Source organism: Myotis myotis, unplaced genomic scaffold, assembly GCF_014108235.1.
Source record: "Myotis myotis isolate mMyoMyo1 unplaced genomic scaffold, mMyoMyo1.p scaffold_m19_p_9, whole genome shotgun sequence".
Taxonomy (NCBI): domain Eukaryota; kingdom Metazoa; phylum Chordata; class Mammalia; order Chiroptera; family Vespertilionidae; genus Myotis; species Myotis myotis.
The window spans coordinates 32,632,605-32,648,318 of NW_023416401.1; the positions used below are offsets into that span (position 1 = coordinate 32,632,605).

General features: G+C 36.5%; 2 protein-coding genes and 1 non-coding gene across 4 annotated transcripts in view; 1 reads left to right on the plus strand and 2 right to left on the minus strand.

Moving 5' to 3' along the window:
* Positions 1-382: 382 nt before the first annotated feature.
* Positions 383-15,714, minus strand: part of TWSG1 (twisted gastrulation BMP signaling modulator 1) — a 33,300-nt gene continuing 17,968 nt past the window's right edge. For both annotated transcript variants that reach the window (XM_036321867.1, XM_036321866.1), the window contains 3 exons: positions 14,245-14,344; positions 6,243-6,509; positions 383-3,410 (listed from right to left, as the gene is read on the minus strand). In XM_036321867.1, coding sequence (XP_036177760.1) covers positions 3,229-3,410; positions 6,243-6,509; positions 14,245-14,344 — 549 coding nt within the window. In that variant the 3' untranslated portion in view covers positions 383-3,228. The remainder of the gene's footprint in view (positions 3,411-6,242; positions 6,510-14,244; positions 14,345-15,714) is intronic.
* On the minus strand, positions 10,541-10,970 carry LOC118662880 (60S ribosomal protein L35a-like). The gene has a single exon (XM_036321868.1). The coding sequence runs from the start codon at positions 10,953-10,955 to the stop codon at positions 10,578-10,580; it is 378 nt and encodes a 125-aa protein (XP_036177761.1). The 5' UTR covers positions 10,956-10,970; the 3' UTR covers positions 10,541-10,577.
* LOC118663949 lies at positions 12,150-12,256 on the plus strand. The gene has a single exon (XR_004970230.1). It is a non-coding gene; the product is annotated as a U6 spliceosomal RNA (small nuclear RNA).

Sequence of the window (15,714 nt, forward strand, 5' to 3'; positions counted from 1 at the left end):
AAAATGTGGATTCTGTGAAATGGCCAATTCTAATATCGCCCTGAGAGGACGACTACAGGAGAGCTGGGAGCTATTTTCCTACTGTGATCTTTCTGTAACTACTTCCAACCATCAGATAATTGTGAGGCTAGTTGGCATCACAAGACCTTCGGAGCAAGGAGAACAGTTGATTATTTCATTTCAAAGGTTGCGCCATGTTGGAATAAAGCATATTTTTGAAAAGCAGAGAGCAAACTGCTACAGATCCTTTGTTCCAACAGAGTCTGTAGGGACATCCAGAGAAGGGGACATGCTTCGGCTGATACCTTAAACAATAACTTCACTAGACAGAAACCTCAAACTTATTTTGATGTTCTATGCTGAAGTTTACAAAATATACACACTCATTTCAATTTTTTATTAAAATACTTTTTTGTTCATAGGGACAACCAAAGGAAAAAGTACATAATTTTGTATGTTGTAGATCATGTAAAATACAACAAACAGAGGGTCATGGGAATGCAGAATATTTAAAAATATTCAAAGAAGCATTAATAAAAACAAACTTTAAATATGTGGCTTATTTATATGTTTACCTCATTTTTCAGAAGTTTCATTTCTATTCTCCATTTTAATGCTACTGTGATTTATAAATAATTGTTCAAATAGCCTAACATCTCATAAATTTTTGTTTTCTGAAACTTCCGAAATCATATTTCTAAATGAAGGCCTCTCCTTTACAGCATTCTATGTAAACAAAGACTTACTTTATTTGAATTACCATTTGATTTGGTGCCACTATAATTTCAGTAATAATTAGATGTTATTAGGAGAAGATGGGGCAGAAAAACCTGCTAGCAAGGACATGTTTTACTATAGGAAAGAACCTTTTATATATGGCTTTTATAATGCCTACTGATTTAAAATTTAGTGTTTTTTAATCTAGTCATAAAAAAGGTAACAACCTAATTTTTCATTTAAAAGAAAAAAATTTTTTTACCAGGGCCTCTGTATGGTAGTGAATTGTGCTTAGAATGGTAATAGAAGGTCTACATTTTAGTGGTGCTACTTGCTTCCCAAATGTTATACTTTTAATTTGAAAAAAATATTGTTATTCAAAACCTGAAATGGAATATTTCAGGTGAACTCTGTGTTTCAACACCTTCATAATCCAGAAAAATTAAGCATTACATTTAGGGATAATGTCTATTGGGAGAAAGAATATGAAAAATCAGTTAAAACATAATATGGGTCAAGAAATTATCTTCCCAATGTAAGGGGAAAAAGATAAAGTACATTTAAAAATTTAATGATGAAGACCTAAAAAAGATGATAAATGTATGTTTAAAAAAGTTTGTTACTGTATTTAAAAAAACATTAAGCATGTTGTTAATAAATTCAGAAGTATTCCTCTATTCACAGATAAATATAAAATTACTTTGAAAAACTGCAAAGTTGAATGAATCAACAGGCTACAGATTCCTTTAAAATTTTCTTAAGTCCAAGAAAACCTTCACCTTTTTTGGTATTAATGAAGAAAGGGAGCTAAAATGTTTTCAAGGCACTTTAAACAGAGGCATTCTAGGTACAAGTAAGAAAAGGATAGCCCCAATGTCTTCCTATTAAATTCATTATCTAAATTTCAACCTTTTAAAAAAGCTAAAGTACCGTGAGTATTCATTAGAGTTATCTGAAAGAGCAGAAAAGATATTAAGGCTTCCAACTTTATGAGGATAGTTCATAGTATTACATATGATCTTATAACTAACTACTGTTCAGATAATGAATACAAATACAGTGTCTAACAGCATCATCTATTTTTATGTAGTAAAATATTTAGACATACAAAGGTATTCCTAAAAAGTTATGTGTAATTCAAATGTGTCCTATTTGAGAAATTAATAACTTTGTAAAGTTAAGAGTCTCTGTAATATAAATATGTTCTAGATGCTTGAAGATTACAAGGGCACATAGTAGCTAAGCTTATCTTTATTGAAGCATTATATAAAAAGCTGACAAAATGTTCTGTAGTGTATTTGAAGTTAATATTATCTTGAACAAAGATTTTTTTGTTTCAAAATCTTAACCTCCTACTGTATGATATTTGTTTAATAAGGACATTTGATCTAGATATAAACCTAAAAAAAGATTACAAAGTAACAAAATAATTAATGTAAATAGTTTTATAGTTTGTTTCCTGTTAGAATCCCCAGTATTTTCGACCTTCCCAATTCATACCCGTGAGTTCTCTTCTCTAGCCCCTCCGATCACTCATCCATAGCAGAATGTGGCTGTGTGTGCTGAGGCCGAGTGGGCTCAGGCTTTGCCTGAGCACAGCTTCATCTTCCAACTTCGCCTTCTGTATAAGGGACAAATTGTTTCTTTGCTGCTCTTCTCGTAGTCTGACCTGGCAGTCATTTCCCAATTTTAGTGCTCTTTAAGCTGGTACCTTAAGGGAGAGAAATGCTTGAACTTCCTAACGATTTATTCTAGCAGTATATTTACTGCGGTTTCCTGGGTGTGTCCTGAAATTCTTGATAAATATTCTTCATTACTACCTACATCAGCACTTTGAGCAGGGGAATGGAAGAGAAGGAGAAACCTTCCCTAAAGTATGTGTATTATAGGATGGATTCCACTATGTAAGAATTTTAAATTTTAAAACCAACATAAAAAGGTTTGAAATTAAGCTTTTTATGGCGATTTTAATGAATTCTCAGGGTAATGCATCAAGTAGCTACACTATTTATAGAACAGATAAGCAAGGCACAGTAAAGAATGGCATACAACTATAAAAACTCAGTGTCCTAGTAGTACATGAAGAAATCATAACTTATGCTAACATGCTCTAACACTTCCAACACAAAAGGTTTTTGGCATGTTAGAAGAAAATGACATCAGGCTTTCTGTTAGAAACCTCAGCTCTTTCAAGTATTCTCTGTGCAATTGCTTCTCATGTGACCAAAGTTGACATGTATTTTTACGTTTTTTCCCATTAGGATCCCCAGTATTCTAATGGGAAACAAACAGGAGAAAGGGCTTATTGCTGGTGGACAGTAAAATCAATATGAGCAGTTACCACAATTTAAAACATTGCTGAATTTGACATACTTTAAAAGCAACTCAGTCCAAATTCTTCACATCTTCTTAACCTGCTGGCATTCTGATGCAACCAGCAGACATCAGTGAATAGCTTTTCGTACCTTTCTTTTTGATTCAATTGTTTTGGTTTCCATTTCTTTGCTTTCTTTAAAACATGCAGTTCATACATTTGACAGTTTTACTACCATAGTCAATACATTCTGGACCAATACACTCGCAGCAGGCGTTATGGAACCAGCGATATTTGGATGCCCCCATGGACTCACAGGATATTTTACATTGATGTATGGACATGCAGTCATCAAAATAAACCACAGTACACATGTGTTCTGAAAAATAAAAATTAAGATTTCAGAGCAAGAAATAATAAAATGCTTTAGTACTTAGCTGGATGTTATTAACAGTTATTTTATCTTAGTTCTCTTACTGCTAGTCTGCACAGAACAACAGATGAAGTATAGGAAAAAAGATCTCATTTGTTAACTACATGGAGAAGGAAGCCAGAGTCTCCCACCCCAGCTGAAGAACGCAAAGGGCTTACTTAGTCACTTCGTTAGGTTTCAGACTTTGATCTGAAAGTTAGATTACTGGGCTTAACAACATGTGCCTTTTAAACTGGACATTTCTGATGAAAATTCCTATGAGAGAATTTTACAGCTAAAAGAGGTTTGAAGAATACTATTCTAAAGTTATACAGAGAATTTATAATAAAATAAAACAAACTTAAGTAATTCAAATGATGATGAATGACTAGCAATGCTTGGTACAATTCAGCATTAGCTATTAAACTCTTAAGTCATACTAAGCAGACTGGGCATTGGCAGTGTAGTCTTAACTTTCTGATGTTAGTAAAAGCTAAACTGACTTGAAATTAAATCATTCCAAGGTTTGATACACTTGTCTTAAGATATTAATGAAATACTTCAAAACACTGATATGTAGTGTCCAGATTCTCAGATGTTTGTTGTGCGAGTTTTGTTTGGTTGTGTGTATTTTCCACCAGGAAATGTCTGGAACACCGCAGTCCTCAAACATGTGGTTGTCTTTGCTGTACTGGCATAATCAGGGACTTGTACAACCAGCAATAGCATTTGAGTAAGTTCTATCAGTAAGCAATATTTTCAGTTATAAGGTTTCAAAAATGTAAAAATGGATTTAAACTTGCTGAATATAAGGATTGAACCTCAAGTCACTGTAGATTTAGTAATTGCTTATTGTATTATTTTAGATGCTAGCATTGTACGTGTTGTGCATATTCTGATTTTATTAAAATAAAAAGTTGAACTGCAGATTCAAAAAAAAGAGAAAATACTTTTCTTACTATTAACAATTTCTAGTCCTGCTTTCCAAGCAACCACTTTTGATTGTTTCAATTTAAGTTCTCCTGGTGGTAAACCCCAAAATAACTACCTAGGTAGGAGGATTTATTTATCTGAAATAAATAACGGACAATACAAACCATTAATAGAAAGTATATGACTAAAGGCTAAGTTATTTTAAAGAGCCATTTATAGAACTGATAAATCACCAGGGGTCTGAATAATAAGGGAAGGCTTAATGGCCCAAAACTGGACTTGTATTAGGAAGAATTAAAAGCAAAGCTACCATGTAACAAAATAAGGAAAGTCACAAGGAGATGAGTGTAGTGTGCAGAGGGATGGAGTGGAGGCAAGTCCGACTGCAGTGGATAGCTCGCATCAGAAGATAGTAGAACCACTACTGGCTCCAGAAGATGGGATCTGGTTAAAGAGGGAAAATGAGGAGACTGGCAGAGCACTACACCAGGCAAACTACAGGGGTCACCAGTGAGCCGGTCGGATGGGGGAGCATTTAAATCTCCAAGTGATTGGTGCCTACCAAACTCACTTTGTTATTTATTCTGCTAGTATTTATTGAATATCTACTAGGAAATAGCTATTAGGGAATCAAAGAGTAATCAGAGAATTCAAGAAACTAAATAGAAAATGTTAGACCTATGAGTTAACTGATGACAAATCAAACTGTAAATGTGGGAGGAGTAGGAAGTGGCTCACTCTACCTGGGGGGAGGGGCATCTAGGGAAGGTGTCACAGCGGAGGTGTCATAGCTCTGTCTTGAAGGATAATAACCTTCCTGATTATTATTTCATGAATTTAAATAACCTTTGAGAAAATTTTATGAATTATTATTTAATATCTATTATGTTGATTATTTACATTATCATGGGGAAAATGGTAGCAAGACACATTCCATTCATTTATGATATCTTCCATAAGAATTTGTCTTATGGAGTACTTCAACTTAAAAGGAAATAAGAATTCTTACTTTGTGTATGATTAACAACTGCTGTTTTGCCTTTACTATCAATGGCCAAAGTTCATACTATTTTAGACAGGTAGGATTGAAATGGAAGGCATGTGCACACGCGCGCGCGCACACGTGCACACACACACACAGACACACACAGCACACACAAATTATACTGCTTATGCATAATTCACCTCACAGTTTGAAAAATGACTGCAATTCTCATAATTGCCTTATTCTTCCACAATTTAAATATCATAGACTTTAAAAGTTACGTGCCTTTTTCATTCCAAAATAAACGTATGACCTATCCTAACAAATGTTCTTTAATATGTTTCTCAAAGTTGTATATGTCATTCTTTCCTTTAGTTTCCCTTCTGACCAATATTACTCACGGAGAACTGGATGTGGTTAATTTATACCTGGAAATTAGATGTCTGTAATAACGTCTTGCTTACAAGGAAATTTAGCTGATAACCCGGCATCGTTTGTGGTACCAAGGCTATCATGAAAACCTGATTTCTAAGGACAGTTTGAATGCTATCTGATGGTTAGCAATACTGTAGTAAGCATCTCTGTTACTATCTTATGAAAAGAATAATTAAAATCTAAAACAAATATCAAAATTAGGACCATGTATCTATCACCTACTATAGCCTCTATCACTGCGTGTATGAAGGACTTGTGACAATATGCTTGACATGCCTCCTTATCTACTCAGGGATTTGTGGTTGTTAAAATCCAGAGTTTACTTAAGAGTACACAAATTCAAAACCAAAAAGCTACTTTAAAAAGATAACCTTAATATAGGCTTCACAGACCACACAGAAAGTGAGGAGGCAGGATAGAAAAAGTCAACTGTTGGCAATAATTACCTTTGTCACTGGAATAAGGTGCGTGAACATTATTGCTGGGAACAGACACATTTTGGTGGTGTGGCTGGTTTACAGTCTCTAAAAATGAAACCAGATTCTCATGATGTGAAAGTTCTTCAGCAACAGGGAAGGAAACGATGTTCCAGTTCAGCTGAGTGTCTCCTTCGGTGAGTGCCCGGAAGAGAGAAGGGATTGGCTCATGAAGCTCCTCCACTGTGCTCTTTGAAGTGGGAGGTGTGTCGCTATAATTTCGAGGATTACACATACCTGGGGGTGGGAGGGGCAAAGAGAATAAGTTTACTCTTTTCACTAATTGTAATGTCTTGAACTCTTGTTAGTTATTGCCCTGCAATCAAAGTTCCAACATATTAAAATTATGTGAAGTCTAGCATTATACATATTTTTCTAGCTTTTGTTGCTGTTGAGAGGGACTTGAAGAGATGACACATCAGGAGCATCAAGCACACTGAGTGCCCATACTTGTTTTCTAAGTACCCATCCTCCACTAAGAGGAACCAGAAGTCCTTGGAGAAAAGAATGATTCTAGGGATGGATCCTGGAAAGTACAAAAGGACCCTTTGCATGCCAGAAAGTAAAGAAGGGTGGGACATGTTAAAAGCACAGGAGGCAACCAGAAGGGGCTCCCCCACTGGCCAAATCAATAATTTACCACTAAAATAAGTAATGACAGAAATGGATTACCACTCTGTGAATAAAATAGAAATTGATGAGTCCTTATATTATAACTAAATGAATGAGGACATGGAGGAGAATGGAAAGCTCTTCCTTTTACTTGAGTGCCAACTGATAAATGTGGAAGGAATGAAGGAAATAGAACAGTGGTTCTCAACCTTCCTAATGCCGAGACCCTTTAATACAGTTCCTCATGTTGTGGTGACCCCCAATTTCATTGTTACAAATTGAACATAATGAAAGCATAGTGATTAATCACAAAAACAATATGTAATTATATATGTGTTTTCCGATGGTCTTAGGCGACCCCTGTGAAAGGGTCGTTTGACCCCGAAAGGAGTCGCGACCCACAGGTTGAGAACCGCTGAAACAGAAAATCATCATTTGGCAACCATCATAGAAGTGTATGATTCAGATGGAAGTTGTCAATGGGTGGTAAGACTAGTGGGTGGAGGTTTGATGAGGAACATATTGATGTATTCTTGGATAACTCTACACAACACTAATCGATTACAAAGGGGTTAATTAATGTGGAAAAATCTGGCAGACACCAGTGTAACCAGGAGATGAAGGTTAGCATCGCCAGTTATGGGACAGTTTGATGTTGTGTGTCCCTTAATGTCCTGCATATCTTCATTTCAGTGATAGTGTTGCCAAGAATGTGTGACTTAAGTATGATCATCAGTCAACATTAGGTGGATCAAAACTGAGGATCATCCTACGTAACATAAAGTCTGTAGTCATTAAACCATCAAGGGAAAGACTGAGAGAATGCTTCAGTTGAATGAGTCTGAAGAGATAGACAACTAAATGGAAAAGATCCTGGACCAGAAAGGAACAAGAGATACTGTTGAAATGGTTGGCAAAATATATATGGGGTTTGTGATTGGGAGGATTATATGCTAGTTATGTAGGACAATGTCCTTGTTGTTGGAAAATACAGACTGGATTATTGAGTAATGATGGGACATCATCGGTCAAGCCTGCTTTCCAAATGTTCAAAAGAGATGAATGGTCATGGGGGTGTGTGCCCATAAATGTGTGTGTGTGTGTGTGCGCGCGCGCGCGTGCAGGGAAAGGGAGAGAGTCAGGGGTACTAAGTAATGGAGCAAATTCATTAATGTTAATAACTGGGGAATCAGGGTGAGAGGTGAGTGAGTCTTTTTACCCTTCTGGCAAATTTTCTCTACATTTGAAATTATCTCAAAATGACGTCTTTTAAAAAGTATTTTTAAAAAGAGAAAATGGCAGAAAAAAATAAGAAATGGTGACCATAGAAACTTCTTAAAGGAATCTTGCTATAGAAGAGAGAGCTGTTTAACCAAACCTAGCTTTCTAGCTGTCCCAACTGACACTATGTGGAGTAGAAAAGAGCTACCCCAAAGAACCATGGCCAAAATGCAGGTTTGAGAGCTAATTAAATTATTATTACTGTAAACCACTATGTTTTGGGGTAGGTTGTTTATAGTAGCAATAACACTGAACAGAGTTCTCTGGACTTCCTTTTGTGAATACTGTATTTTTTAAAAAAGATTTTTAATTAAGGGGAGAGACAGAGAAACATCGAACTGAGTGCAAAACATCTATCAGCGGTCTCCTGCACCCCCCACCACTGATCAAGCCTGCAACCCTGGCATGTACCCTGACCAGGAATCGTACTGGGAACCAATGCCCAACCGAGACCCATAGTCCAGGCAGTATTATACTTTTAAAGACTAAATTATGTTTCATTCTTGCTTAGCATCTATTAGGTCAAAGTGGAGTTTTTCTTCTTTCCTAGATTAAAAGTTTGAAAAGTTAGATGAAATTTATAAATTCCTATATTTTATAAACTTAGAAGGAAAAACCATCTCATGTCTTTTCTACATTTTAGTTGAAGGAATATGCCAGAACCGAGGATAACAAGGTTGTGTGCGTGCTCTTTGTAAAATCTTTCAATATGCCTGAAAGTTTATGATTCAGGTTGTGTGACAGAGTCATGGATTAAATGATCAAATATGATTCCTATGCTCATAAAGGAGGAAATATGCCCAGTTAAATTAAATGATTTGTCCAATGTTATATAATCTAGGACTAGAGCCAAGATTATGATGCAGCCTGATTTCGTGTCCACTTCTCTGATAATAAGTTGAATAATACTTAGAATATTTGTTTATATAAATGTGCATGGTATATTCTTTCAGATTCTATAATTAATGAAAATTAGTAATCAGAGATAAAAAGGCAAACAACTTAGTTCAACAGAAGAATTAACTCAACATCTGCTGAGACTTTAAAGAAACTCCAGTGGTCATTACAGATTTCATTGCATTAAAAAAAAAATTGTTTTGGAGTTTTGTGCATTTAATAAACTTAGGTCAAAAACAATTCTAATTTAACTCTCAATACACTGCATTAAAACCTATAAGCATGAAGTAAATGTGTGCCAGGTAACAGCTTCTGTGGCACCCTCCACTGCCTGCCTGAAGCACTCTTCAAGTTCTGTATTTTTTCGTGGGGGCTATCCTACTGGAGGGAGGAGTCACCTTTTAAAATTTCTGTAAATTCTTTAGTTGCCCATATTCATTATGTACAATGGGTCAATTTCTATGGAGAATTACTAACCACCCACAGTTTAAATCAGTTAATAAAACATCTGACCATTATCCTGATGTTTATCACTGTTACAGAGCTTTTCTTTAGTTGACTAGAGAGTTTATTTTTGGAGCTCTCCTTTCTTTTCATGATCATCTTCTTGAGATAGTTTGTTACTTAGTGGCATTTTCACACAACAACAAAACTTAAATACTAATCATACTAAAAACTTTAAAGAAAATGGCTCTGCATATGACAGTCAGGGAGGCCAAATAATCAGGAAACAGATGGCAACAATTGAAAAGGCAAGCATTTCAAATCCTTTCAGTACACAGAATTCTGATACTATTTCTCTGTCTTTTAACTTTATTTTTATTGTTTACATTATTACAGATGTCCCCATTTTACACCAAAACAAAACAAACAAACAAAAAACAAAAAAAAAAACCTGTGGTAGAGATCTAGGTTCCAAAATCCATGGGATCTGAGGAATATATTGGATGGCAGGGATGAAAATGAGCTGTAGTGGTTCCTCTTGCCTTAAGACAAAGTCAGAAAAGAGAAACTAATTTTCTTGTACAAGGCAGTTGGAGGACAAAGCTTGGTAGACAACATATGAGCTGAAAGCCCACAGTTAAACAGGAAGGGAAGGCTCTACTCTAGAGCCTTTCAGAGGTCTGTGCACCACCCATGAAAAGTATGGGGACTGTTTCAACTTAGAAGGGAGGAGTGGCCACAGGCTTGCAAAGGACATCAAAAGAAGAGAAATGCCTACAAGGGAAAGAGTACTGCTGTACAAAGAAACTGAAATATTTACATTTTATCCTAGAGAATAGAAAGATTAACTGAATTTAAAATGAAAGATTAAGTTACATTATAAACTCACTCAAAATTTAAAACTGGTATTCAATCCTTAAAGGACAATAATTTTTTTTAATGGTAACTAGCCCAGAAAAACACAAGTTGCTTCTAAAATTGTAGAGATATGAGCATGTGTAATTATTCTTTTTTTTTTTTTTTTTTGACCAAAACACAAGAAAACAAATCCATTTTATTTATTTTCAGTGTTTAAATCCTTGAGGGGTACAACATTACACGGATTCTGTGTCCAATAGCCTTAGCAGGAAGGTTGCTTCGGAATTTAGCACGAACCATTCCACTGTTTCCATGAGCACGAGTGACCTTTCCCCAGATTACTCTGGTTTTGTTTGGTTTGTCACCAGGAGTCACCGTGTTGTTCTTTGCTTTGTACACGTAAGCACATCTCTTGCCTAGATAGAATTCTGTTTCATCTCGAGCATAAACACCTTCAATTTTAAGAAGCGCCGTGTGCTCCCTCTGGTTCCGGAGACCCCGCTTATAGCCAGCAAAAATGGCCTTGGACCACAGCCTTCCAGACATATTGGTCCTTATAGAAGTCCTGTTCCCAGCAGGCATCTCCTCCATCCTGTCCTCCCTGTTGCTGGGACCCATCAAAATCAACGCCTGGCAGAGCCCCCGTGCCCCAGCAGTGACTCTCCGCGAGATGTGGTGGAACCCACTCCAGTTATTTACCCCTCATGTGTAATTATTCTTACTCAGTAGAAGAATTACAGACCTCCTTTCCTAGAAGTTGAATGGCACTGTTACCACTATGCGATGGTTAAAATACACACACACAACACACTCACACACACACACATACACATGTTATTTTAGCAATGCTATAAGTGCAATGCACTTGTGTGTTTGGCATCCATGTTTAAATTAAATGCTTACATATGCATATTAGGGGTTAATATGCTTATTTCCTTTTTTGCTTTCACTGTACATATTAAATTAACTTACATTTATTGATGTAAAATAATTCAAAGCTTCTTTTAGCTGACCTGACATAATAAAAAATAATTATAGCCATCAAATGCATAGAATAAACTGTTCATCTTGGGAGAATAATTCATTAAGAATTCATTTATTAACAGTCATAAAACACTTCTATGTGCTGGAATATCTTTTATGTGCTAGATACTATACTAGCTGTTAGAAATACCAGATTAATCTAAAACCACAGAGGAAAAGATACTTCTGTCCTGGTTCTCTCAGAATTCACTACGAAACAGTGAGGAAGAACAAACTGAAACACCAACTCCACCTTGGAAGAACATAAGAGCGAAATGTATCGGGTTCAGCAGTCTCCCTCCCAGGCAAATGCAGCCACAGACTTCTGGGAAGACTCAGGAGCTGGAGACATCAGGGATTATTGCAGAGGCAAGCTTATTTGAGAATAGTTATGCTTCCACGACCCTGTCTCCCTTCTCCACAACTACAAGAGATGAGAGGGCTATTCTTTACAAAAATTAAACCAAAGAAGCCCTGAACTAGAGAGTGGAGATGAGGATGAAAAGAAACAGAAGAGTAAATGACAGTATGCTGACATGGCCCCTCAGAAACCCAGAACATTTGCAGCCAGCCAAATCACTCCAGTTCCACCCCAGGCAAGAAACTCACTGGTCCTTCTCTGAAAAAGCTGCACAACCGTGAAGGGAAAGATCTATAGACAGTGAGACGGAGAGGGCTCCTCCGTGAACAAACCAGCGCATCCTCCACTCACCTGAGAATGAGGCAAACTAGATAGACTCCACGCCCTAAGTAACTAAGCCTGTGCTCACTTCGGCAGCACATACACTAAAATTGGAATGATACAGAGAAGATTAGCATGGCCCCTGTGCAAGGATGACACCCAAATTCGGGAAGCAAATTTTTTTTAAAAAGGGACTAAGTTTTACATATGAATAGATGGCCCAGGATCACCAGACATTTGAGGAAATGGAAATAGGGCAAAGAGTAGAAGGAAAAACTTTAACAACAACAAAACTCTGTAATTATTAGTCCCAGAAAGATATATAACACAAGAACAGTATGTTCCCCTAAAGGGACATTCACAGAAGGGCTCTTGGAAATTAAAAATAAAAGTCAAAATTTTAAACATTAATACAAAGCCTGAAAGAAAAGGCAATCTCTCAGTATGTATACTCCAATACAAAAAGACAAATACTAGGATTATTCATTTAATCAATCAGTGTTTACACCATTATGTATCAAACTAGTATGTAATACTATTTTACTCAATGGGTTGTTAAATTACTGATTTAACTAGAAGTAGTGATAAAACTATATTGAAAAGATAAGCGATAAAGAGAGTTAAATCATCATCTACCATAATAAGAAGTCAATAGTTTCTAACATCAAAGAATCACGAAAACAACATAAGGATATTATTTAGAATTATAGAACAAATACAATATCGAAAAGATGAAAGTGGTTGTCTCTGGCACAGGATCAAAGGATTGGAAAAAGAAGCATGACACAGCCTTACTTTGGCATTGTATGCATATATCTAAAATATGTACATATATCCCACTTTCATAAAAATAGACATTAATTTTACAAGATTAATTTGGTGTCAATATGACACCATCCCTGTTCTTAAAAAGTTTATATTCTATTAGAAAGGGCATGCAAAATAACAATTACAGTAGCACGTACAACATCACGTAACAGAAGCAATCTGAAGAGCACAGAGGATCCAACTCTGTCAAATGAGGAAGGTTCCTGAGACAAGGAGACACCTGAACTTCAGTTTTAAGGACAGAAAAGAATTAACTGACCAGAGAGAGGATGATGAGTATTTCTCTAGCAACAGCCTATGTTAAGCTTTCTTTCTAAAACACAAATGGTGCCCGGCCAGTGTGGTTCAGTAGTTGAGCATTGATCCATGAACAAGAGGTCCCTGGTTTGATTCCTTGTCAGGGCACATGCCCGGGCTGTGAGCGCGATCCCCAGTAGGGGCATACAGGAGGCAGCCGATCATTGTTTCTATCTCTCCATCCCTTCCTCACTTTCTAAAACAAACAAACAAACAAACCAACCAACCAACCTAAAAATGATAGTATTCCATAAACACACTTTTGCAACTTGCTATTTTTTTATTTAATACACTATGTAGACTGTTCCTCAGAAAACCTTAAAAACAGACTTTAGTTTCTGAAGGATCTTTTAGTGAAATCTTATATAAAGGAAAATAATCTGTATTTTTTAACATGTTAAGTACTTATTTTTTATTTACAACTATAAGACATGCTTCTTATAAAAAATTCAACAGTGTAAAAAAATTAAAAAGTAAAAAAAAATCCCATTTTTCCTCCATTCCTACTTCCTAAGAATAAGCTTTTAATTTCCTCTAAAACCATTTTCTATAAAAATACAGATAAACAGGGTAAGGCAAAAGTAGGTTTATAGTTGTTCATATGGAAAATAATATAATAAAATACAAGAATAAACTCTTATGTACTCACAACTGTAAACCTACTTTTGCCCCACCCTATATGTAAATACCATCTAATAAAGCAAATATAAAATAATGTTCTATATACGTATTACGTTTTTTAAAAAAATGTTTTTATTGATTTGAGAGAGAGAGGAAGAGAGAGGTAGAGAGAAACATCAATGTGAGAGCGAAACATCGAATGACTGCCTCCTGCAAGCCCCTCATCATTGGGGATTGAGCCTGCAACCTGGGCATGTGCTCTGACCTTTTGGTGCATACAACGATGCGCAACCAACTGAACCACACTAGCAAGGGCTACCTATTATATCTTATTCACACCCTAGTCTACACATTTATGTTCTTTAAATTGCTTGCAGTCAGGACTCTCAGATAAGAAATATTAAGAAACTTTATTTCATGTCAACTTACCAACACAATCACAGCACTCATCCCAGAGGGTCCCAAGACACAGCATACATTCCTTGCAGCAGGAACAATTTCCTTCCCCAGGTCGGCACTGGCAGAGCTCCTACAAATAGATGTTCAAATTTAAAATTCCAAATAATTATATTTAAAATTGTTGATTATTTACAGTAAAAAACATACAATATTTGCATTTATAGTAATTTACTCTTCATATAATTTTTTAAAAAGATTATATTTTATTGATTTTTTTTACAGAGAGGAAGGGAGAGGGATAGAGAGTTAGAAACATCGATGAGAGAGAAACATTGACCAGCTGCCTCCCGCACACTCCCTACTGGGGATGTGCCCGCAACCAAGGTACATGCCCTTGACCGGAATCGAACCCAGGACCTTTCAGTCCACAGGCCAACGCTCTATCCACTGAGCCAAACCGGTCAGGGCTACTCTTCATATAATTTTTAAAAAATACCTTAAAAAGAAAGAAGAAAGAAAAAGAGGGAGAGAGAGGTAGAAACATCAATGATGAGAGAATCATAATGCCTGGTCGGTGTGGCACAGTAGCTCCATCAGTATGTATTGCCACTAGCAGTGTACTATGGTTCTCTTATCTCCACATCCTTGCCAGCACTTGTCATTTGTTGATTTATTGATGGTAGCAATTCTGGCAGGTATGAAGTGATACCTCATTGTACAGTAAAACCTCAGTTCATGGAAAAAAATGTTTCTGTTTTCAAACAAAACTTCAGTTCTCCATCCGACAAAATCCAGCACCCATTTTTGATAAAAACTCTTAGCAAAGTGGGAATAGAGGGAACATACCTCAACATAATAAAGGTCATATATGAAAAACCTACAGCCAACATCATACTCAGTGGGCAAAAACTAAAAGCATTTCTCTTAAGAACAGTTACAAGACAGGGATGCCTGTTTTCACCACTCTTATTCTACATAGTGCTGGAAGTTCTAGCCACAGCAAGCAGACAAAAAGAAAAAATAAAAGGCATTCAAATTGGAAAGCGGGAAGTAAAACTGTTATTATTCACAGATGACATGATATTGTATATATAAAATCCTAAAGACTCCACCAAAAAGCTACTAGATTTAATAAATAATTTAGCAAAGTAGCAGAATACAAATTTAGCATCCCGAAATCAATAGCATTTTTATCCTATATAATAAAAGGCTAATATGCAAATTGACCAAACTGCAGAACAACCGGTCACTATAACGCCCACTGACCACCAGGGGGCAGACGCTTAATGCAGGAGCTGCCCCCTGGTGGTCAGTGTGCTCCCACACAGGGAGCGCAGCTCAGCCAGAAGCCCTGAGCTGGGCTCACGGCTGCCGAGCGCAGTGGCCGTGGTGGGAGCCTCTCCCGCTTCCACAGAAGTGCTAAGGATGTCTGACTGCAAAAGGACAAAGGCCGGGCTGAGGAACGCCCCCCCCCCAAAGTGCACGAATTTCATGCACCGG

Bases quoted from the DNA above. Each gene is read 5' to 3' on its own strand.
- LOC118662880 (XM_036321868.1), bottom strand. From the start codon at position 10,955: ATGGAGGAGATGCCTGCTGGGAACAGGACTTCTATAAGGACCAATATG.